This window comes from Gracilinanus agilis, chromosome 2, assembly GCF_016433145.1.
Source record: "Gracilinanus agilis isolate LMUSP501 chromosome 2, AgileGrace, whole genome shotgun sequence".
In the NCBI taxonomy this organism is placed as follows: domain Eukaryota; kingdom Metazoa; phylum Chordata; class Mammalia; order Didelphimorphia; family Didelphidae; genus Gracilinanus; species Gracilinanus agilis.
This window is the reverse complement of record NC_058131.1, coordinates 607,559,221-607,585,707: the sequence shown is the minus strand read 5'-3', so window position 1 is coordinate 607,585,707 and position 26,487 is coordinate 607,559,221. Positions and strand designations below refer to the sequence as shown.

At 35.4% G+C, this 26,487-nt stretch overlaps 1 protein-coding gene across 2 annotated transcripts in view; it reads left to right on the top strand.

Moving 5' to 3' along the window:
- Positions 1-26,487, top strand: part of EFL1 (elongation factor like GTPase 1) — a 250,801-nt gene that overhangs the window by 205,359 nt on the left and 18,955 nt on the right. For both annotated transcript variants that reach the window (XM_044665477.1, XM_044665476.1), the window contains 3 exons: positions 1,532-1,679; positions 7,164-8,143; positions 15,054-15,238. In XM_044665477.1, the coding sequence (XP_044521412.1) occupies positions 1,532-1,679; positions 7,164-8,143; positions 15,054-15,238 (1,313 nt within the window). The remainder of the gene's footprint in view (positions 1-1,531; positions 1,680-7,163; positions 8,144-15,053; positions 15,239-26,487) is intronic.

Below are 26,487 nucleotides of genomic sequence, written 5' to 3'. Positions count from 1 at the left end.
GTTACCCAGCTGAAGAGCCCAAAAAATAATATCAATTAACCCCAGGTGGGTCCTGAAGGGATATCATCCACTGACCTAAAGGATCCTGCCTGGGCAACTGTTATAAAGGAGAGAGAGGTGTCATCCTCTTCCCTCTCCACACTACATCTACATCTACATCTAATAGATAGGAGTATCAGAGGGGAGTAGTCACTTTTATTATAACAACATCCACCAATGGAGACAGAGAAAACTGTCACAGGTAGAAAAAGAGAAAGAAGTGTCACACAAACCAAGAAGAGGAAGATGCAGAAGAAAATCTTATTCTCTGTGCTTTTTAAGCCAAACTTTTTCTAGACCACATGTTGACCCACACCATCTGATTTCTGTTTTTGCTTCATTGCAACATCTTCCTAGCATCTTTACAATTTCAGATCCTATTTTTGATTCAGCATGTTTTCAGTGGTCTGGCTTCTGATTGTTCTAGGACAGCTTCCAGGAAGGCTCATGTCATCCATTTGTGTGGATTCCTGTTAGTCTCATAGAATGTTCCTTTTCTGAGTCTCCACTATTTTGCTTTCTCCTAATTACTGATGTCCACTTTGGGAACTGCCTTAGCCACTGGCCACATCCTATATGTATTGGATCACAAGATCAGAGGAATGTGAGATTGAAGGAAACTTAGAGTTCAAGCCCAACTCGATTATTTTGCAAATGAGGAAACTGAGGCATAAAAAGGTGAAATGACTTTACTGAGGTCACACAGCTAGTTAAGGAACAAAACTGGGATTTGAACTAGACTCCACATACTCTCATATCAGGTTGTTTCAAAACATATAATTTTCCTCTATGGAATCAGTAGAACTATGATGTCTGAGATTTCTGGGGTGATCTCTAGAACAGACACTTTTTAGGGACATGTTTGTTTCTTCCAGTTTAAAGTAGGAACAAGATCATATGTTAACATAAAATACTTAAAAGTTTGTTTCAGAGGCTGCAGGGATCCTAAGCAATCACTCCAAAAACCAGAGGAGGATTCTATAGCCACTTTGTGGGCAAATCCTCTCATTTGATTGACTTCCTAATAAGTCATTAAATATAAGCAATTTTACAGATGCTTTGAGTTTTTCCTTTCTGCAACAGCTCTGTGATTGTTATGTGTTCTCATTTTTCATCTAGCCTGATTTCATATCAGATTCTTCCTTTGGTTATTAGTTGCTACGTTTTATCTGTAATTTGGGAAGATGTCTATTATATTCCTAAGGCCAATGGTTGAGTATAGTTATTTCTATTGAAGAGTTCAAGTGCTATTACAGACTAACTATGAATTTCATATTACATGTTTCTAAATGCTATGACCAAAAATTTTATAAAACTAAATCTTAAGTAGTAAGTTTCACACAGAAGTATAATTTTTGTAGAGGATTTTATCCAAAAGAGTTTAAAAAATTAGCTTCAATACTAATGAATTTCTACTCTTGGGTGGTAATGGTTTTTAGTAGTCCTCCTCCTGTCATATTTTTAATAAGTACTTTCCATTTGGTTTGCCTAGGTGAGATGCCACAGTTGGTAAAAGGAATGAAGCTTTTAAACCAAGCTGATCCATGTGTGCAAGTTTTAATTCAGGAAACCGGTGAACATGTTTTAGTTACAGCAGGGGAAGTGCACCTCCAACGGTGCCTGGATGATTTGAAAGAAAGGTAAGGAGACAAGCTTGGGGAGTGGAATTTTTTACCATATATATATTTATGTACATATATGGTATATGTATGTGTGTATGTGTGCATATTTCAGTTAGTTGTTAGAATACTCCTCAGTTATTGGAACCTATGACTAACTGAGGTTTATCTTTGGGGGTAACCAAATTCTCCTTATCCAAGAGTTTTGTGGCAACTGGATCATACATTTAAATTTTATTAACAATAAAATGACTATTGCCAGAAAATGTCACTTTTCTTAAATATTTTTTATTTTAATTTTTTCTTCTTTATTCATATATTGTCATTTAACATTTTATTTAAAAATAATAAATGACAATAAAAATTTCTTTAAGTGCTTTTATATACATTATAAAGCTAACATTTTTGTAAAAGGATGTACTTGGAAACAGAAGAAAAAGTTGTAATTTTATTTAGTTATAGCTATGAGGAATTTACCTAGTGGAGCTACCATCTTATCCCATATAGTATTTTTCTATTTGGAAATCTTCATTTTGGGATATAAAATTGAACATTAACTAATATTATAAAGTAATGTTTGCCATTTGTTTTTTTTCTTCTGTTTTAGATGAATTTCAGTGAAATTATAATTTTTTCCCTTCTTTCTCTTTCCTAAAAATCATCCTCTCTGTTATCTGGAATAGATTTAATTAGGTTAAGAATTTAGAGTCTTAGACCTGAAAAGGACTTGTGACTTAGAAGTGTCAGGAGAATTGCCTATGGTCATGGAAAGGTAATGACAGAATTAAGAACAGATGTCAGGATTCCTGACCTCTGATTTACTGCATTGCTTTTCCTTAGCTTCTTAGATTTCACTAAGTTTTTTGATTAAAATTGTCCTGCTAATTATGAAAAGTTCCATTCACTCTCAGAATAATTAATCACAGAGTATAATCTCTTTTAAAAGAGTGAATATCAATAACTTTCAATAAATTTTTTACTTGTAGAATTATTTAGTTCAATGATGGGCAAACTATGGCCCTCAGGCCAGATGGGGCCCCCTGAAATGTTCTATCCAGCCTCTCAACATTATTCCTAATCTGACGAATACAATGAGTAGGATACAATACAATGAAACTTCAGAAGAATTGCCTTAGAAACGGACTGACAGATGAGCATTTCCTTTCCTTTGGCCCCCTCTTTAAAAAGTTTGCCCATCACTGATTTAATTTATTATCTTAGATAAACTTGGTAGAACGTAGGCAAAACACTTTTGACTTTGTAACTTCCAACTCCTTGCACAATGCCTTACACAGTATTTTGAAATAGTTCTTATAAATGCAATAGATGATGTTTACCCTTAGACAGGTCCCTTAACATCTCTAAATCCCAGTTTCTTTATCTTATCTGTGAAAATAAAGGGTTTACTAAGATTACTTCTAAGATTTCTTCCAATTCAAAATTCTGTACTTCTTAGTAGTAATTTGAAATAAATTCCCCCCTCACATTAAAATCAACTTTAAATTATTTTTAGTTTTTAAAGATTAGCTTCCTCTCTTCAAAATATCATGCATCTTTTAAAACTTAGAATACCAAATGCTCCCAAAGTGTGGGCTTTGGTGTGTATCTGAGCTAAATCACCTTCTTGTGTCTTAGATGTGTATTATTTGCATTCGCTGCTGTATATGGGGCACTTTCCCTTTGGGAGAAAAAAAACCAAACCTATATTTACAGAAAGAGAAATTGATTTTTTTTAAATGTGGCCTTGACATGGCATTAAAGTATTTATAGAAAACCATCTTACTTTGAAAACCGTTCACTGTGAAAGCCCCTGGAAAGATCAATGTTGTATCTTATAACCATCATCAGAAATGTAGACCAATGCTGAATGAAGGGAGCAAAGTAATGAAAACAAAGGCCTTTCAGCCATCTTTAAGATTATGTTTTCTAAAAAGATACTTTAAGCATTCTTCTCCAGTGTTATTATAGTTGCTACATAAGTTGCTAGAGGCATCTGTTTCCAGAGGTGATAAAACTACCTTCTTTTACAGCTCAAATTCTTTGTAATATTAGGACCTTGGAAATTATGTGGCTTAATACCATCATCTAATAGATGAGGCAACTGAGCTCCAGAAAGGTAAACTTGACTTTTCCAAAGCCATACAGGCAGAGGTAATAATAGGAAGAGCCTAGATTTGAATGTAGGGTTTTTGGTTCCAGTTGCAATGCTCCTTCTGGTCCATGGAGCTTTCTCTAGTTCTATGACCCAGAGATGACTCTGTAAGTCTACTTAGTGAAGTCTATTTAAAGCTAAAGAAATACTATAGGGCACAGATAGGAAAATAAAATTTCTATTCCTGCCACCCAATGGAAGGCTGATAAGAAATTCCATAGGCCCTGAAGAAAGGGAATTAGGGAAAGGAGCTCACAGAAAGAATAACTAGAGAGCCTGTTTGGCTCATTTAGCAGATCTTTAGTCACTTTGTTCTTCAAGCCCACAGGATCAGAGGTGAGGTAAGCAAAGGGCACTTAGAAAGAAATAGAGCAGAATAAACCAGAACTTAAATTCCAAAAGAAAAAGAACTAGAATCAAAAATAAGAGAGATGCCAAAGTCTAGAGGTGACACAGACAGTTGAGTAAGGTATCCTAAGTAATTTTAACAAGATGTCACAGTGAATTGTCACAACTGGTTTGGTTTTAGGTCTTCAAGGCCTTTATTTCATTTGCCCCAAAATGGATGCTTTTACCTACATCGCCAGGAATGGTGAGGTAGCAGGTTTTCTCTATGTGGTAAAAGTAGTTTGACAGAAAGTAAAGCAAGGAGAGTATGATCAAAACATTGGTAAAGTGGGGGCAGCTGGGTAGCTCAGTGGAGTGAGAGTCAGGCCTAGAGACAGGAGGTCCTAGGTTCAAACCCAGCCTCAGCCACTTCCCAGCTGTGTGACCCTGGGCAAGTCACTTGACCCCCATTGCCCACCCTTACCAGTCTTCCACCTATGAGACAATACACCGAAGTACAAGGGTTTAAAAAAAAAACAAAACAAAAACAAAAAAAACATTGGTAAAGAAGTGAAGAAAAATTGAAGGTGAAAAGGTAATTAGTTTTAGCAATAAGACATTTCTGGGGGACCTTTAAGAGAGCACCTTTAGTGGAATAATATAGAAATTTAACATATATTAAATTATCTTCACATAGGCTTTTCTTTACAGAAATATTTTAATTAACTTAATAAAAAATTTAAATAAAACTGCCTAGTAATGTGGATATACTGTGGCAGAAAAGCATATACCTATCTTCCATTTAGAACTAAATGGGACAGCTGTACAGGTGAACATAAATTATTTAACCAAATATCTTCATTTCCTACTTTTTTAAAACCCTTACCTTCTGCCTTAGAATTGATACTGTGTATTGGTTCTAAGTCAGAAGAGCAATAAGGAATAGGCAATGAGGTTAAGTGACTTGCCCAGGGTCACAAAGGTAGGAAGTATCTGAGTCCAAATTTGAACCCAGGACCTCCTGTCTCTAGGTCTGGCTCTCAGTTCACTGAGCCATTGAACTGTCCCTCATTTCCTACTTTCCCATGTTCATTGTGGGAACAAAGAGTAGACAAGAGGAAATGGAGATTACTTATGCATTTTTTAATATAGGAAACAGAAGCAACTAAAAACGAAACACAACCTTGAATAATCAGGACTAAAAGAGGGGAAAATAACATCCGGTGACAACTGTCTCCAATTGGGAAAGCCCATTGCATTTCCTTATTAGAGTTCATAGAATACTAGAACTGGAAAGAGTTAGCCTAGTGTCTTTATCTCACAGATAAGGAAACTTAGACCTAGAGGTCCTGACTTATACAAGTTCACATTGGCACTGGCCAAGATTAGGACCCAGCTTTCCGTGGCACTATATTATCTCTTTCGTTGGAGGAAGAGAAGTAGAAAAAAAATAACTTCATAATAATGATGGTTAGCATTTATATAGTGCTTTAAGGCAACTCTTTGAGGTAGGTGTTGTTATCCCCATTTTGCATATTATAAATATGAAAAATAATAAAGGCTGATATAATAATATAAATTAGTATTTTAATTAAAGCCATGCGATAGATAAAGTTATTAGACCACGCGCTTGTAAGAATTCAAAATTGCCGCCCCAGTCATTATTACCTCTTCCTCAGTCTCCTGGCCACGAGACCACTCCCTCCTAACCCAGGAGATTATATACTCTTCCCTGCGTGGAGACTTAGGTGTCCCCACGCCCAAAGAACTGGAACCAGAAACCCGTTGGACCACAGGAAATGTAGTTTGATAATGTCCATAGAAAATACATATATATACTTAAAGATGACATCTCCCAAATTTCACTTTTACAATATGAAAAAACTGAAGCTGAGTGAAATTAAGTAATTTGACCAATATCACACAACCAGTAGTGTCTGAGGCAGGATTTGAACTCTGGTCTCTCTGATTCCCAAATCCAACACTCCATTTGCCACCCAACTGCCTTTGATATTAGTTTGAAACATTCACATACTATGGTTAGCTAAGACTACAGTCTTCACAGGAACATTGGGAATTTTATTTTTGTTTCCTTGGGAAGTATAATGTCATTTTATTTAGTTTTTGACCCAGGGCTCTTCCTGAGGAAATTCATGGGTTATATTACTGCCACCAGTTGGTGTGTGATGTTGTTGTCAATATTTGGATTTTCCTGGCCAAAAAAAAAAAAAGTCCCCCACAGCTCACAGGAACTTAGAAAGTAGTCTTGAAACAACCTATTTTCAGTTGACCTAAGTGAACGATATGATGGAGATTTTCCCCTTCTGTTTTTGTGTCATAATCTCTTCTTTTGGCCTTATAATGCCATTGGAAACCAAAGAGAATTCCCCATGAAACCCCATTTGGTTATATTTAAGATAACATTCCTATGCATAATAATATATACCTCTTAGTCATTGAATGTAATGATTAAAAATGTTTATACAAGTAATAAATTGAGTGCCTAGTTCCAACCTTGATAACTATGTATCCTTTAGGCTTCTTTTGTTATCTTTACAATGGAGCTGAACTAAATTGATGTCTAGTATTCCTTCTAGTTCTAAGATTCCATATTCTACTTAGAATTATAGTACGTTTTCCCTCCATTTGTCTTAACAAATCATTTTTATGTATATTTATATTTTATATACATCATATATATTAACACAGTCAAATGTTATACAACAGATATTTTCCATGTGAAAATATATACATAAAATGATAGCTACATCCAAGCAGATAATCTTTCTATCTTAAATGATAGCACTGTAATGCAATTCACACACACAAAAAGAATTCTGGGTACTGCAGCCTGAAATCAAAGTAAGTTTAAATTCTGAATTCATGAAGCAAATTATTATAGAGTTCTAAAAGAAAAATAACTTTTTTGAAGGACCTGGCTTATATATTTTATAGAATTTTTTATTTTAGCTTTTTCTAGGTCATCATCATCATCTCATCTTTGTCTCTATTGATCTTATTTTCAGGTTTGCAAAGATTCAAATCAGTGTTTCTGAACCAATCATCCCATTCAGGGAAACAATTACTAAACCACCAAAAGTTGACATGGTCAATGAAGAAATAGGTAAACAGCAGAAGATCGCAGTCATACACCAAACCAAAGAGGATCAAAGTAAACTCCCTGAGGGAGTACAGGTTGATGCAGATGGGCTCATCACAATAACGACTCCAAATAAACTTGCTACTCTCAGTGTCCGAGCCATGCCTCTCCCAGAAGAAATCACTCAGATCCTTGAAGAAAATAGTGATCTGATTCGTTCTATGGAGCAATTGACTTCTTCTTTGAATGAAGGGGAAAATACTCAGATGATTCACCAGAAAACCCAGGCTAAGATCCAGGAGTTCAAACAAAAGTTGGAGCAAAACCTACAGGGAAGAAAATGGAGGAATATTGTGGACCAGATCTGGTCATTTGGTCCTAGGAAATGTGGGCCCAATATATTAGTAAATAGATGCAAAGATTTTAAGAGCTCTGTGTGGCAGTGCCTTGAGAGCAAAATTATTAAAGAAGCAAGTAAATACAGAGATTTTGACAATAGTATTATCAGTGGTTTTCAGCTGGCAACATTCTCAGGCCCCATGTGTGAAGAGCCACTCATGGGTGTCTGTTTTGTTCTAGAAAAATGGGACTTAAGTAAATTCTTTGGTCAAGGAGCAACTGAGAAAGCAGGTGAGGAGCTTGACAGAGGTGAAGCCGCTTCTGACCTAAGTAGACCTGTAGAGTCCCCCACTGAAAAGGAACAGTTTCAAAATGACTGCCCAGAAACCTTTGAAAAAAAGAACAAACGAAAAGGAGAAGCCCTGCTAGCTGACTGTTATGGCCCTTTCTCTGGTCAGCTGATTGCTACCATGAAGGAAGCTTGCCGTTATGCACTACAAGTGAAACCCCAGCGCCTAATGGCAGCAATGTACACCTGTGAGATCATGGCCACTGCAGAAGTGCTCGGTAAGGATTCTCCTTGTCTTTTGGAGGTCACATCTGTCTTCTAATTCTCTTCCTACTAGTTTCTCTGAATACTTTCAAATCTACTTTCATAACTATATGAAACATCTTTCCTTTAGTGTTTGAATATCCCCAAGCAGGTCTTCTTTGTTGAGTACTTTTAAAAATAGCATTTTTAGGGGGCAGCTGGGTAGCTCAGTGGAGTGAGAGTCAGGCCTAGAGACAGGAGGTCTTGGTTCAAACCCGGCCTCAGCCACTTCCCAGCTGTGTGACCCTGGGCAAGTCACTTGACCCCCATTGCCCACCCTTACCACTCTTCCGCCTATAAGACAATACACTGAAATTAAGGGTTTTAAAAAAAAATTTTAAAAAATAGCATTTTTAGTAAGTCAAATACAAAAATGATCAGATATTTGCTTTAGCAGAATAACCTTCATCTGATATCAGAATAGTTCAAATCCCCCACCATTCGATCTCTTCCTCAATCCCACCAAATCTTGCCTCTTTTCCAGTTTTATCTGACCAAGACATCTGACCAAGCGATCTGTTGTAGGACAATATTACTACATGAAAGTTTGTATTTCTCTTTAAATCCCCCTTTTGTTCTCATTGAGAAGTTCTCTATTCCATGTGCATTTGAGTTTGTGGATTTTAACATATGCTAAATACCTATGCTACTATATTCTTTTGCTTTAAAAATAAATCAATTGTTAGCTTTAGGACATTTAGAGATGTCCTCTGCCATTATCATATTGCAGGTGTGAGTCCATTTTAACAAATCTCAATGATTTCTTTGAGGTTGCATTTACCATTTTTAATTAAAATTTCAAATTCACTTTGCTTATTTCAATTCAATTTTAACATACATTATTAAATTATTACAATGCACTTCTGTGAGTTGTTATATAGACATCAGAGAGCTTAGTATTGTTTCTGACCTGTTTTCTTGTTACCTTCAACTAAGAATTACTAGACATATCTTCTACCATGCTGCTTCTTTTCTTTGTCAAGATAGTACAGTAGATAGATCATCAGATCTGGAGTTGGGATTTCAAATCTGGTCTCAGACATTTCCTAGCTATATGACCCTGGGCAAGTCATTTAACCCTGATTGCCAAACCCTTGCTGCTTTATTACCTTAGAATTGATGCAAAGACAGAAAGAATGGGTTATTTTTTTTTAAGTCTCCAGGACTTACATATTTAAAATCTTGAGATGCTTGACCACACTTCAACCCAACCTAGTCACCCATTTAGACTCATTTAGTGAAGGGTACTCACACTTTCTTTAGGCATATGTTGGAGGTACTGTGGGTTTGGTCCTTGGTCCTAGGCCACTGCAGTAAAGTGATTTACATGAATTGTTTGGTTTTCCAGTATATATAAAGATTATATTTGTACTCCACTGTGGTCTAGTAAGTGAAAAATAGTATTATGTCTATAAAAAATGTACAAATCTTAATTAAAACCCTTCCCTCAGAAATCAGTTAAAAACCCTTTGATTAGATCATGCCAAATTAATTTTTCCTAGTCCCTTACCAGGAACCTATTGTTCTGCTGTCACTGGCCATGAAACTAAATCCTGCTCTTTGACCTCTTCTACTATTAGGGGTAAAATAGATTTTGGGGTTTGGTAAGTTAGTAACAGGAATGTGAATCCTTTAAGACTATCAGACTGCCTTGGGTGGAACCTTGCTTAGGAATTCTATTATAATTCTGTTTTACCCCTAATACTATGCTGTTCTTTCCCATATCCTTCTTTTTTCTTCTAAAGTCATAACTTTGAACTGGAAGAGATGAAAATATCACCAATTTCTTCAAAGTTCTTAAAGTTACTACCTAGAATTTAAAAATGTTTTAAGGATGCATTGCCAACCTTTAGTTATGTGAATCAGCAGAATTGGGTGATGATTGGTAGGTTTATTTCATCTTTCACATTCTATTTTTAATCTGAGCCTCCTCGTGACATTGTGGTTAGAGAGTTGATCTCAGATTCAGTAAGACCTAGGTTTTAGCCCTACTTTTGATCTGTTAACTAGCACTTTTACACTGTGGAAGTTCCTTAATTTAGTGCTTCAGCTAACTTTCTATGACTAGAAGTCACCAGAGGAAGTACTGACTTGCATAGGAGAGATAGTTTCTAACCAGTATCTCCTTTGAAACCGTAAGGTGAAAAACAAAAACAAAACGAACAACCCAATATGTTTCTTCTAAACAAAGTCTTAAAATAGTAATTTATTCTATTACAGCTAAATTGCTTTTTCCCGCTCTAATATAACGGAATTTTCTGAGAAAATAAGTATCTCAAAATAATTAAACTATTTCCTCTGGAGAAATACTCTTAAGAAAATAGCCATACTTTTCTGCACAGCTCATTCAGAATCTATTTCCCCTGAAAGAGTTAAAACATGAACTCTTATATACTTATTAATACTATTTCCACCTGTACTCGAGTAGAATTCTTTTTAACAAACATGAGCCATAAAAATTCCCTTTAACGATTCCATTTTGATAGAGAGACCTATTTCTACAATTATAAGTGAGTCAGAAAAGTGTTTACCAGTTGTTGAGACACAATAGCTTCATACCCCCTCCTATAATAAAACCTTTGCTCAGACTATCACCCAAATATTTTTATATTTCTTCTAAACCCTTTGCTTTTCAGAGATAAATATTTTTTTCGTATTTTGTTAGCTTTCTGCTTCTGTGTGAAACACTGTCTCTTGTCCTTCTTCCCAGCAAAGATAAAAACAAAACAATGCCCACATTTAGCTTTTTGTAAACTTGTTAGGCTTTCCAACAGAGTTACAGTGCATTAAAGCACAATTATACTAAAACATTGTGTTCCAAAATGAACTTAATTTATATATGGATAGAATTGAGTAGAGATATCTATTATCTAAGTTTTTTTTAATTATTTAAAAGAATTGCTTATAACCTGGATTGAAAAAACACCACCACCAAAACCCTCCTACTATAAATTATTTATAGGGAAATGGAAATAATCTCTTTACCCAGAGCTAGAAATTATTTTGGTCTTTACTAATATGGGATTTAACATCTATCCTCTTATGCTGGAAGTTTGCTTTAACATGGGTCTTAGAGGTCCTTGCCATAAAACCAGGTTATAAAGCCAGACAGTTTTATAACAGACTCCTCCTAGTCCATGGCTTAAATTTAAACTATGGGATTCTCCAAGCAGAATTTTGCAAAACCATGCCTCTAACTTCCTTGGTTCATGGAGATTGAATTCTGTAGTGGTCCAATTTATATTTCTGCTGTGGCCAGAAATAAATCTATGTTGAATGGGAGGGCAGGGTCAAAATAAATTATTTTGTTACTATGAAAAGCCTGTACTTTAAGTTAGTCCCAGTTCCTCTTATATGATTTTGGAGCATAAAATTAGATCTTTGAAAATCTCAAAAGAGAAGCATGGAAAGTTTTCAAATGAAAAGAAGCAAAATAAAGCAAACAGTCAGGGAAACAATATGTGCAATAACTACAAGAATATAATGAAAAAAAAACAGCCATCACAAAACAATCAAAACTGAACCCCAGAGAATTTGAAAGAATACACTTGACCCCCCCCCAAAAAAAAGAAGATACTTCTTCCCCTTTTGCAAGAGATTGTAGTCCACAAGTGTGGAACATTACATGTAATGTCAACCTTTTTTTAAATTTGGTGTTCAGTTTTGCTGATTTTTTTTTCTCTTCCTCTTTCTGTTTAAAAAAAACTTTTATTGGGGTAGCCAGGTGGCTTAGTGGATTGAGAGTCAGGCCCAGAGATGGAGTGTCCTGGGTTCAAATCTGGCTACAGAGACTTTCTAGCTTTGTGAACCTGGGCAAGTCACTTAACCTCATTACCTAGCCCTTAATGCTCTTCTGCCTTAGAACCAGTACATAGGGTTGATTTCAAGTTGGAAGGTAAGGTTTTTTTTTAATTATTATTATAGGAGATGATTTTCTACGAAGGGTGAGGAAAGGACACAGAAGGGGAAAATCTAGGTGACATTAAAACAAAATAGAAAACTAATGAGAAGTATGTAAGACAAGAAAGACACTAGAATTAAGAATGGGTTAGGAAAATCTTCCTGTAGAAGATGAGATTTTATTAGGGATTTAAAGTAAGCCATGGGAAGTCAATAAAGAGAGGAGGAGGAGTGCATTCTAGGCATGAAGGACAACCAGAGAAAAGACCCAGAACCAAGAGGTAGAATATGTCTTATTCATGGAACAGCAAGAAAGCTGGTGTTCTATATCATAGTGTGTGGCAGAGAGTAAGGTACAAGAAGATGGGGAAAATAGTAGAGGTCCAGATTGTAAAGGACTTTGGACACAAGAAGAGGATTTTATACTTGATCCTGGAGATAATAGGGAGTCCCTGGAATTTAATAAGTTGAAGGGCTGGACATGAGCTTTAGGAAAAGCAATTTAGTGACAGAATGGAAGATGGATTGGAGTGGGACAGCCCCCAGCAGATCATTGCAGGAATCCAGGTGTAAGAAGAGGTGGCAGCATCAGCGAAAAGAAGGGGGCACATCTGAGAGTTGCTGCAAAGGTGACATTGATAGGACTTGGCAACAGATTGGATGTGGGAAGTGAGAGAGAGAGTGAGGAGTTGAGGATGACTCCTAGATTGCCTGCAGAACTGGGAGGATGATGTCACCCTCTAACAGTAATAAGGAAGACAGGCTATAGGGGAGACTTTAGGGGAAAGGTAATGAATTTTGTATTGGATGTGTTGATTTTAAGATGTCTGCTAGAAATCTGTTTTGATAAGGGGGCTAAAGTCTTGAGGGAAGAGGACGATATAGAGTTGAATTGGTTTAGCAAAGGCTCAAGATGGGGAAAAGAAAGAGTGGCTAGTGCAGAAGACATGGCCTGGGAGAGGATTGAAGCATCAAGAGAGTGGAGGTCACATAACTGTGTAAGGGAAGGCAGAGAGAGAGGTAGAAAATCAGTAGATTATGGTCAGATTAGGAGATTTTGGAATTTGTGAGCTTGGAAGTAATACATTAGTAGATTGCAAGATCAAGGATAGGACTATCTTTGTGTGTGGCTGAGGTAGGATAGAAGAGTGGGTCACAGGAAGTAAATAATTAGGACATTAATAAAGCTAGAGATAAAATTAGGTAAGATGGGTTCTGTTGTGAAAGGCCTTGCTAGAAAAAAGTAATTGGGCTTCATAGGAGATTTCTTAATTAGGGGATTGATTTGATGAAAATGTGTTTCATGAAAATATTTCTGTCAGCAAAAGAAGCTAGAGGTTGGGACACTAGTTAGACCAGAAACAATGAGGGTGGCTTAACTTATGAGTAGTTTCAGAAATGATGGAAAGATAGAAGCAATGGACTGGGCCTGGGAATGGTCAAAGATGATTCCAAGATTTCTTCTCTGAGTTATAGATAGATCAATATTAGTACTGATAAAAGTTGGAAATTTGAGAGATGAAACTAGATTTATGGGGAATATAAATTCAATTTTGGACATATTAATTTTGAGATGAAGGTGAGATATCCAAATGAAAATGGCTTGCAATAGAAGAGTTTGGAGATCACATCAGAGCTGCAGTCTTGGTTATATCTTATAGTTAAAGGATAGGCAGAGAGAAAAAAGAAAGTATCTGAAATCTTTTGGAATTGCAGAGGGAACACAGGATTGGTGTGAGAGGTGACCCAAGAAGCAAGAGAGGAGAAAGTTTCAAGAAGGAAGTCTGTGGTCAATGGTTTTAACTGCCACAAAGAAATTAAGTGGAATTAGGATCTAGAAAAAACTGTATGTAGGCAATTGGCATACTTGGCAATTAGAGAGTTATTAGCAAACTTCAAAAGAGCATTTTTCTGTAGTTTTGGGAATGGAACATAGATTTCAGGGAGATGAATATGGAATAAATTAACATCTTTGATAAATTAGTCCTTTGATAAGTTTTTTTTTTGGTAGGGGAAAAACTGGAAGGGGCAATGGGATCCAAAGAAATAATTTCTTAGACGGATATTGCTTGAATGTATTTGAAAGGTAAGAAGAAGGCATTAGAACTAGGAAAATGGACAACATTGCAGAGATTACTGAAAAGTGATAGTAAGATCCTTGAGGAATCATCCACACTTAACATGTTACTCATTATTCTCTTCATGGATTATTCATCTCTCCTTTATTTCTCTTAATCTTTTCTACTATTTTCTATTTAGTAATTTCATTAATATAACCACCAGGAGGCAGGCAGGGGCAGGAACAGGAGACAAGGGCAGCTAGCCTGTTTTGTTCTTTGTTGCCAATTCTCATTTAAAAAAAAAAATTATACAGGAGACCAAAATAGAAAAATTGGCCCAAATTATCATTTAGCACTGCACATGGATTTCAGTTATCCATACTCTTTACTATGGATAATCAGTATTAACTACCCTTCTAGGATAAAAATATGCTATCTGCAAACATACTCATGTATGTGAAAATGTTTATTTTTCCTGAGTGCATGAAGTAATGGTAATGAATAATAAAAGCGTTGGCCAAGGACACTTGGTTATGTGACAAGAGTTGGTAGGAGATATGAAATAAATTACAAAATGTTAATTTCCAAGAGCTAATATTCTCTCATTCTCATAGTTTTTAGAAGAGTAGGTTAAAGAAAAAATATATAAATAAATGTGTCCCTTTTTTCTTTGGCTTAGAAAGGATTATGCACCAGATACTTCCAGTAACTAGAACAATATTGTCAAAGTGGTCAATATTCCAAAACTAATGGAGGCAAGTTAATGCTATAAAGGCCTTTCAGAAGATGTAAACCATAAAAGATGACATTCAACAAAGCTATACATTAGGGCAGATCATTATAGGGGACATAAGTATGTGTTTCTTTGTGGCTAAAAAAAACTTGCATCAGGTTCAGCAAATTAATAAGACTTTTGATTTTGCAGGTCGGGTCTATGCTGTCTTGTCAAAGAGAGAAGGTCGAGTGTTGCAGGAAGAAATGAAAGAAGGGACGGACATGTTCATTATCAAGGCTGTGCTTCCAGTAGCTGAAAGCTTTGGATTTGCTGATGAAATAAGGAAGAGGACAAGTGGACTTGCTAGTCCACAGCTAGTGTTCAGCCATTGGGAGGTAAAAACAAGACAGCTTAATATTTATTGTATCTCTTTGGGGTTTGGGTTTCCTATAGAGGTGCCATATGAGGGGGAAGGAGGCTATTGCTTTGATAAAATTAGCTTTTTTAAAAAATCCTTACCTTCTAGTTTAGAATCAATTCTGTGTATTGGTTCTAAGGCAGAAGAGCAGTCAGGGCTAGATAATGGGTGTTGGGTAACTTGCCCAGGGTCACAGCTAGGAAGCCACATTTGGACTCAGGACTTCCCTATCTCTGGGCCTGGCTCTGAATCCACTGAACTACCTAGATGCCCCCCAGTTTATTTTCTAATAAGCCAAATAGCAATATGCTTTGGTCACATAGAACTTCGTAATATATATATACACCATGTTTTCACTTTAGCTTATTAAAAGTTGCCTCACATGGTTCTGTGATAATACAAGTTGACATTTCTGTGTAAGTTCTATATTGTTACTCTTTATTTTTCTGGTTATACTACATGTTGTTATTATTAGAAAACTTTCAAAAATCAAATTAAAATCTTAAAACTACAGAAGAATCCACCTTTTTTTCACTGGAGGTGATTTTTAGAATCACAAAAGGAAAAGTCTAGTTTATTGAAAGAATTGGCTGGTAAGTGAGAACCAACTTTTTTAAAATTAAATTTGGTTTCAAGGAACTTCTCTTCTTGAAAACAGGATATTTTTAGCATTTAACCAGTAAATGAAAAAGTATTTAAAAAGTTATCTCTCTGAGAATGAAATGAAATAAATAGAATGGCCTCTATACCTGATTTTTTTCCATCCTGTTGGGTTAATATCTGGTTTTCAACATGAAAGGATCTTGGATTTTAATTTTAGTTCTTTGTTCTTAGAATATAACATCATCAAGGGAATCTAAGGGCAAAAATAGGCCACAAAAATTACCGTATTTGTAATTAGCAAAGCAATAGGTCTTAATGTTGAAGAAGAAAAGAAGAAAAAATGTTTGCATTTCTTTTTCTTTTTAAAAAATGGGTGTTTATTTGGATTTTTATTTCTTTTTCTAGGGGCAAAAGGCAAAAATGAAACTTTTTTCCCAAAAAAAGAAGGCCAGTTATTCCATTTTAATGCTAACAATAAAGATCACAAATTCCTAATTCATATTTAACAACTTCCTCATAGAAGTAATCCTAGATTCTGTAAGGTCATGCTTAAAAACTCCAACAAGTTATGGCATATTAGAAAGGCTATAATAATTATGGTCTGTGGACCTAACCACCTTCCCTTGAAGAGGCTCATTATATTAGTTTGACCACTCCTGATAAAATCATGACAGTACATGAAACAAAACAAACAATGCAAAATGGTACCCATTCCTGTGTAGCATATTTTATTTCAGCAGTGGTGGTGATGGAATGGCATAAAAAGAGACAGAGGGTTATACTGGAAAAGATGACAAAAGACAAAAATGGTAAATATTAGTGAGCATGTGAGAAGACAAACACATTAATGCATCACTAGTAGAGCTATAATTTGATCCCACCACTCTGAAAAACAATTTGTAATTATACTTTTTAAAAAGCACTAAACTGGGGCAGTTAGGTTGCTTAGTGGGTTGAGAACCAAACCTAGAGATGGGAGGTCCTGGTTTCAAATTTGGCCTTAGACACTTCGTAGCTGTGTGATACTAGCAAGCCACTTAATTGTGCATGCCTAGCCTTACTAAACTTTATGAAACCTTTACCTGCTTAATGTTACTGCTAAGCATATACTCATATTCTGAATGTTTATAGCAGCACTTTTATGCAGTAACAAAATACTTGAAAAAAGTTGATGCCAATTAATGGAGGGATGATTGAGTAAATTATGGCACATGAATGTATTGTGCCATAAGAAAAGATAAGTATAAAGAATTTAGATAAACTTGGAAAGGCTTATATGAACAAATGCAAAGCAAAATAAATAGATATATTGTCTTTATTGTCTTTCAGAAAATAGATGATAAATTTATAGGTATTTAGTGGTAAATCTACCTACTTAGAAAAAACATCACATTCTAATTTTCAGCAAGCCATACCTGCTTTGGGAGACTTGATACCTCGAGAAAAGCAGAAAGTTACTGACTTTTTTTTTTTTTTTTTTTTTTTTTTTGCTGTTAGAGTCAGCCTTTAACACTAACTTTTTGAACTTCAAGACTTTTGACTATGGGAGAAAATGGCTTTCTTTTTTGCCTCAGCACCATATTAAGGGGGTAATTAGATAAAACTTTAAGGAAAAATTCCTGAAAGAGATACTTCAAAGTGGATTGGATTCTCTTGGGATAAAGTGAGGTTCCCCCAATGGTCCTAAAGCAAAGGCTGGTGGTCAACTTGTTAAGTATATTGTAGAAGAAATACTTTTTCTAGTATGAATTGGACTAGATAGCCATTGAGGTCCTTCCAGCTTTGAAAATCTGTGATTCTGTAAGTGATAATACATCACAATTATTATTTTCCACAATAATGGAAAAGATTCCAGGTGAAATGTGTAGTTTTTTTTTCAAATATTATTCTGCTTGTATATCTTTGTGTGCTGGAAGTACCTTAGATTGTATACTCCTTGAGGACAGGGACCGCCTTTAGTGTTTCTTTCTGCCTCCAGGGATTACCACAGTTCTTGCCACATAATAAATAGTTGCTTGATAAATGCTGGTTGATTGACTATTTTGTTTAAACTATTTTAATAAAGATTTACATTTTTATCTTTAAAAGAAAGGAACTTGCCTTTCCATCAAGTACACCAACCTTAGAATAAGCCAATAGTGAGATACAATGGAAAGGTTCTCATATTCATTAAAAAAAAAAAAAATGTGAGATTAGGCTTTTCCATGCAAAAGCTATAGTTTCTTGGCCAAATCAACTGGCCTCTCTATGGACAAATTCTCTGCTTTTAAAATGAAGTGATTGTGATAGACTTTTAAAGTCCCTTCCAGCTCTGAAAATTTGTGCCTGGGTGTATGCGCCTATTGTTGACCCTTTTTACCATAACATCTGCAGCACTGACACCTTATTATATATAGCTCACTCTAATTGCGACCAAGTAGGCTGGGAGGAAATAAAATAATGCTAGAGTGCTGAACTTTTAAACTCAGCCATATTATAGATATGATGGCATTTGTCCCACTTTTGTTACCTGTGACAGATACATGGGGGGAAAGGAGAGCTATTTTAGTACTGATTAGTACTGATTTTTATCTAATGGGGTTTTTTGTCTGATTTTATCACCTCCAATTTATGAAAAAATCTGAAAGGAATATTAGGGTTTAGTTATTGATTTCTAAAACATACTTTGCTTCTATTTTGATAGCTCACATGGTGTGTAGAGTCCTGCATTAGTGCTCTGAGATACATAAAAATATAAGAATTTGGAGTGGTAGCATTGGGAATCTGCATGAGGGTAAAAAATAGGATGTTCTTATTTCTTCTTCTGTACAAAGGATTAGAAACTTAAAAAAACATTAGTATAGCTATAGAAAGTATTGAGAGATGAAGACAGAAAAAAATATTGTAAGTAAATAACTTTATCTGTATTTTTCCAATAAAAGAATAAGAAGAAATATTATATTCCCCTTTTTAAATGAAGAGTAGGAGTATAAAAGCTGATTCACTAAACACAGCACACAATTTATAATATGCTTTCCATAGTCTGTATATATAGTTAAGGAAACAAGCAAAGTAGAGGGAAATTAAGATGGAAAGGGAAACTTAAAAAGTGGAGAAAACATGGAAAGGAAGGTAAGTGAGGGAGAGCTATCAGAGAAAAAGAGAGTGTGGAAGAGAGAATGCAAAAGGGGTTGGGAGGGAGGCAGGAAAGAAAACAGAGGAAAGAGGAAAAATGTCAGAGGGGGGAAAAACCAGTATCTGCCTTCTGGCCACCTATCACTCCTGTAATTTCACTTGATGCCTCAGAGGAGTTTCTTTTCTAAAATGAAAAATAATAGCACCAACCCCACAGGACTGCTATGGGAATCAAATGAGATAACATGAGAAATGCTTTACAAATCTTAAAGCTCTGTGCAAATGCAAACAATTGTCATTCTCATCATCATTATTATTATTAATTCTAATCCTTCCTTTCCTATCAAAATGCTTTATTCCAAATCTTTCTCCCCAGGGTTCTAAATTATAAGCATATATACACCATAGGAACCCCACTCCCCCTTTATCAATAGAAAACATTTTGCTCATTTTTTATATATCCTACCTTCTGGTAAAACCTAGATGACTACTACAAAGTAAGGATTTTATTTTCAAGTTAAAATCTTGCCCATGTTTCCTGTGACATTCTAGTCCTGTTGAGGTTGTTTTCTATTTAGGCCAGCTCCCCTTTTTTTCCCCAGATGGTTGCTTTGAGGAGGAGGCGTATGTTCAATAAACCCCCTTCAGCCTTGGGCCATCATGGCTTCTACCTGCCCCTGCTGTAGCTTTCATTGGCCTCAAGAAGTTGGATAGAAACTTTTAAAATTTGGTTGGCTATCAAGAACAGGTGAAAATTTCTTTCTCAGACACAAATACCCAACTGATATTGGGAGTACATGACCTTGTCTCATACACACCTACCACCAGAATAATAAGAGTGACAACTTTAACTTATTATATTCCCTGGAATCAGTGACTTATTTTAAGTCTGAAACAGACTTTATAAAATTACAATGGAAATGGCAGTAGCAATTCACATTAACTCAAGCAAGTACTAATGGGAAAAAGATAGATCTTACCTAAAGCCTTAAAGGCTGCTAAGTTCTGTCTACTCAAAAGAGGAAGAATGTTCATACTTTCATTTTCATCTCTTTCTCTGTCTGTTGTTTGTAAATAATTTTTCTGCTTTCTATATTGCTGAATACATCAGGATGGCTATTTAAAAGAATGGTACAACAATTCCACAGGACTCAGGATACTATCCACTTAGAATGCATATTGAGATTTTTTTTGGACATGGCCAATGCAGGAATTTATTTTCTTAACTATATATGTTTGTAATGGGGAAATTGTTTTTCCTTCTTTCTCAAAAAGGATAAAGAGAAAGTAGATTTTTATTGGAAAAATAAAATTTAATTCTTTTAAAGGCTAAAGAATAAAGGATAGACATCAGTTTCCAGTATTGTAGACTGTCACATAAACATGTATTTCTTTAGCTCTGGATCTCTGTATCACTTGGGTTCAAATCTCTGTGTGACCTTAGGAAAGTCAATCTTTCTAGGCCTCTGTTCTTCATCTAGATAATGAAGGAACTGGAGTAAATGACATTTGAGTTCTCTTCCTGCTCCAAGTCTAATCTAACCTAATCTCTTTATTTGTGTGTACTTGAAGTCTGAAATAACTCATATCATAACATGATTCATAAATATATTCTGTGCTATGAGGGCAGCTATTGGGGTAGACAATAGAATGCTGGATTTGAAGTCAAGAAGACATGAGTTCAAATTTTGCCATAGATAGCATGATGTGACCCTGAGCAAGTCACTATTAAGTGACTCTTGAAGTTTTAATTTCCTCTTCTGTAAGTGGTGATACTAATAGCACCTACTTGGCAGGGTTGTTATGAGGGCCAAGTGAGATAACACAATGCAATTTTTTTTTTTTTTTTGCAAACCTTAAAGTGCTATACAAATGTTGTTATTTAATGCGTTCTTTTGTTTGTTCTAAATGTACCTCTCAAGATTTTAGCCTGTAGCACTGCTATTCTAGAATTTGATAAAATAATCCATTTCACCCCATTGAAGTAAGATTGATAGACTTTTATTATGACTGTCTCACCTTTCCCCACTATCTTTGGGGGAGATGTTACAAGTCTTACCACAAGAGGCTGAAACAGCAAATATAAGTGAATACATGCTGACTGTGTATGCACATGCACTCTCTTCCCTGCCCCTGCCCTTCCACTTGAGGCTCTGTAGTCTCCTATACCACCTCTACCAAAACAAAAACAAAAACAAAAAAAGTGAAAGTGAAAGCAGAAGAGTCCAGTGTCCCCTGGCAGATCACTGCTGAGGGCAGCTTTATAAGTGACTTGTTTAGCTTGGATAACTGAAACCATAGGAAATGAAGCCATCAATAAGGGGACTATACTGTGTTTTGCCTTCAGAATCACGGTATTTAGAGATGGAAGGGAGTTTAGCATTCTTATGGTCATAGACCATAGAGCTAGAAAAGGCTTTAGAGATTATAGAGTACATTATCCTCATTATAAGAATGAAGAAACTGAGACCCATTGGCAAGATCCAAATTCAAGACTTCCTGACTTCTAACACAATACTCTCTTTCTCTCCACTATTCCTACTTTCTAGTAGGTTTTCTGACTAATACCACTAATTTTCCTGCTTCCCTTTTGTCTATAGAGTATTGGCCTCAAGGCTCTCTGTATCATCACAGTATTCTATTCATTATTTTAGTTACTTATCTTCCAATCTTTGGTGGGGAAAGGCAATATGGTTATAAGTAGCTCTTAGACATTTAAAAACTTTCCTTCTATTAACTTTTTGAAGAGTGGCCAACATCATCTTTAAAAACGAATTATGGCCATGGTATTTACATCACTCTGTGGTAGTATATGGATATTTAACCACAGTAGCATCTCTCACTCCCCTCCTCCGGCTCCTTTCATATTAGTGGGCAGTCAGCAAAGCAGGTCATTGAATGCATCCCAGAGTTTATGTATTTTACAAGTAGTGCTCTCTGTAGATTGTCTATTTACTCCCATCTCAGGGCTTCTTAGGAGAGGTGTGTGGAGATTGAGGTGGAATAACCACACAGTTTAAGAGAGAGTGAGAATTTGGTTTACCCTTTGAAAATGTAACAAATATGAACAATAATTTGACCATTGTATTTTCTTATTCCATCCATTTATAAGTCTGCATTATGCCCTTTTCTAAAATGAATTTTTTAAAAGGTGAATGATCAACATTATCAAATAAAGCAACTCATGGTAGCATTGTATTTCTTGCTGGTTACAAAAAGCAGACTGTAAAGATAAACCAAAGAGACAAATCCAAGTTTTATAGAAAATGGGAGTAGGTATACTCTGGCGGCATTGAAATATCTCAAGTTGATCCTCCCCATTCTTAAGTTACATCTGAGGCTGCCTGCAGGATTATGATACAATTTTCTTTTGGCTGAATAAAATGTCCTGTGAAACATATAAAAAAGATAAAATGTTTCTTGTATCATTCCTCTGTAGGCTAAAGTCAGAGCCTCCAGATTAAAGAGAAAGTCAGTTGTGGGAGGCTTAGAATTTTCCTTATAAAACAATCAAGACATGTGGAAATGTTTTTGGTATCATTTTCTGGTTACACCAGTAACTGCAAACAGCTTCATTGTAACTTTTTACAATTGCTTTATTTATTGTGGATGGTCAGAACCTTTTGTCTTATCTAAATAGAATAATAGTCACAAAGAACAGTATTTTGTGATGACTGAGATGTTTCCCTCCTGTGGCCCATATGCCCTGTACTAAGTTTTCTGATACAATGTGTATATTCTTTTATTCCTATCAAGTAAATAACTTACTCATGTTATTTAAATAAAACTTGCTCTACCTCAGTGATTCCCAAAGTGGGCGCTACCACCCCCTGGTGGGTGCTGCAGCGATCCAGAGGTGGCTGTGATGGCCAAAGGTGCATTTATCCTTCCTATTAATTGCTATTAAAATTAAAAAAAAATTAATTTCCAGGGACCTAAGTAATATTTTTTCTGGAAAGGGGGCGGTAGGCCAAAAAAGTTTGGGAACCACTGCAGTCTACCTGATTGAGGATTAATGTTATATGGTAGCTTCATTCTTCCTGTTGATTTAAATAAAGTTTTTCATTATTCAAAGTAGCAGATGAAAGGATGGGTGGTATAACAGATAGGTAGTTTTTCTCAAAGCTAGGAAGACTTGGATTCAAATCTTGATTCTGACATAAACTGGCTATAGGACCACTCAGTTCTCTAAGGCACTTTTAGGACTGAGTTGCTGAAGAAGTGCTGATCTAATTTAGTAAAAAGAATGTTCTTTTCTAGGCATTCCCAAAAATGACATTAAGAGCACAGATCCATTTTTCCTTTAACAGTAATGAGTAAGCATCTGTTACCCTACTGAAGGGTTCCAAAGACCACAGAAATTGAGAATCACTGATCCCAAGTATTATATTTTAAGAAGGTTTAAAGAACCAGCCAAAAAAAAGTTTATTAATGGATTTTTTTTTACTTCACTCTCACTAATACTTCCCCATTCTTCTTTCCCAACTCTACACACACACACACACACACACACACACACACACACACACACACACACACACACACACACACACACACACCCAGCCTCCTTTGTAACAAAAAGAAACCTTAAAGAAAAATACACTGGCACATCAATCTTACCTGTCAGTGTATAGCATTCCATATCTATAGCTGACTGCTATAGCCACTCCATCAAAAGGAGAAAAATATACTTAATCAATATATAAAGATTGGTCATTATATTGATCTGAATTCTTCATCTTTTAATATTTTATTCGTGTTATTGGAGTCTTACATATTATTGTCTTGATTCTGTCTTTTTCCATTTGTATCTGTATTCTTCATGTACATGATTTCTTAAGATTTAAAATCTTTCATTGCATCCACATATCACAGTTTTGTTCAGTCATGAATGGCCACTCACTTTCCAGTTTTTTGTTACTACAAAAAAATGTTGCTTTGATTATTTTGGTACATATGGGACCTTTTCCTTCTGCCTTTAATCTCTTTAGAGTTTATATACTGTAGTAAGACTATTCATTTTTCATGTAAATTTTACTAAGGTGAATCATAAAATTAAAAGATTTAGAGCCAGAAGGGACCTTAGAAATCATCCAGTCCAAACCCCTAATTTTACATATGAGGAAATTTGAGGTCCAGAGCTGTAAAATAATTTGTTCAAAGTCGCATGGATGATAAGTGGCAAAATAGGGATGCTAACCCAGGTCCACTGACTCCAGATCCTATACTACCCCTTTTTCTGCAGTGTTTCTAGAGGTTTCTTAATAGAGAAGAATCAAAACAACCTTTTCTTTCCCCCTTTTGAGTATATTTAGCACTCAAACAAGAGAAGAAACACTATTGAGGATTTTCTTTTAACCAATGATAGATAAATCTACTATAACTACAGTTTACATAATGATAACTGATGTTTCAGATAGAGTAAACAAGACTCTGAGATTCTAAAATGCCTTCTGAAAGATGTTTAAACTTTCAGTAATACATTTATATTTCAATTTTTTGAAAATTGTTGATCTGCATGCAGTTAATAATAACTTTGTATTAATTACAATATCTTATTCTTGGTCAGCTTAAAAACAATCTCCTACAGTTCAGCTTAAATTCAAACATTAACTGATGTTCTGATTATCATAATACTTCAAATCAAAGAACAGAAAGTATGCTGAAATTTTGAGAGTCTTCATTCTACTCTTATATAACCACAGACATTGTAATCTGGAAAAGTATCTTATAAATCATAGAGCTTTAGTCTCATTCCTTTCATTTTTATAGGTGAGGAAATTGAAAAATGAAAAGTTTAATCAAACAAAGTTTATATTAACCCCCTTGCCATTTGGCAGGCACTGGGTTAGGTGCTTAGAAAAGAGATAAAAAGTGAACTAGCCCCTGCACTTAAGGAATTTATATTCTAGTGGGGGAGACAACATGGGCCTGTGTGGGCATGTTCAAAACACATAAGAAAGTACCTGTAAGACATATAAAGCATGTATAAGGTGTAGTAAGAGCCAAGGATCTTAGTTCTCAGCCACAAAGACTGAGCTAGCTTTTCCTGTAGTTCTATTTCCCTCCAGATAGTTTGATTTTTTTTCCTTACAAGATATTAAAACTGCATCAGTTTATATAAGTATTTCTCTTTCATTAAATCATTTATTTCCTAATTTCTTATAGCATAATATCACACACTCTATCACATTCATATAACACAGTTTATTTAGCCATTCCTCAATTGATTGGCATCCCTTTAGTTTACAGTTTTTTGCCCCCACCAAAATAGCTCCTGTGAATATTTTTGAACATATTAAGGTCTTTTCCTACTTCTTGTATTTCTTTGAGTATAAGCTAGCAATGGTACACCTGAGTCAAAGGTAACATAATGTTTAGCAAATTTTTCTGTGTAATTTCAAACTGCTTTCCCAAATAGTCATTCTCTTGAGATTTAATTGGCCCAGGAAGCTAAAGCTAGAAATATTGACATAACTTCCTGATGGCCTAAATATAAACGCAACTCACCAGGAATTATGAGCTACTCTCTCAGTCTCCACATGCTTCTTACCAGTGTAGCATTATGGCAAATGAAGAATCAGGGAAGCTGTGCCCAAATAAATTATTACTTTGTCTTTACTTAATATCCTTTTTTTACTTTGATCAAGTAAACCTTCTTTTGTTAATTTGCTAAATCTGGGATTGCTAACCTTTTTTGTGCATGTCATGGTAGTCTAGTGAAGGCCATGGTCCTCTTCTCAGAATAATTTTAAATGCATAAAAGTAAATGCTTTATTTCATATAGAGGTTAATGAAAATGAAGTTGTAATTTTTTTCTCCCATCCAAGTCAAGTGCTCCTAAAATCTAAGAATATATGTGTCTATCTCATTTTCTAATTTGAACCTCCAGACCAGACTGAATCAGTTCTGGCCTACAACATAAGGTAATACTGGGGGATTCAGGAAGTGCTTCATGCAAAAGGAGTTGATTGAGTTGAATCTTGAAGGAAACCAGGAACTGGAAGGATTGCATTCCAAGACTGAAGGTGAAGGGGATGTAGAGAGACAGTACAAAGACATTGAGACAAGAGATGACATGTTAATATTTGAGTAACTAAATCGTCAAATACTGCAGAGAGCTTAAGAAGATTGAGAAAAGGCCATTACATTAGATTGAGCAATTAAGAGGTCATTGGCAAATTTAGAGGGAGCAATTTCAGTTGAGTGATGGAGTCAAAAGTCGTATCACATCGTTTGTTTTTTAAAGAGAGTACAAGGAGTGGAAGTAGAGACACCTACTAAGATACCTTTTTTAAGATGTTTAGCTAAAAAACTGACAAAAGATATAAGATGGTGCCTGGATGGTGAATTTATTGAGAGATTTTTAAGAATAGATAAGATATAAGTGTGAGTTGTAGGCAGCAGGAAAGAAGAAACTGAAGATTAGAGGGATGATAATAGTGGAGACAATTTGCTGGAGAAGATGAGAGGGGATGGAAAAGCAAAAGGGGGGGGGGGGAGAGAGAG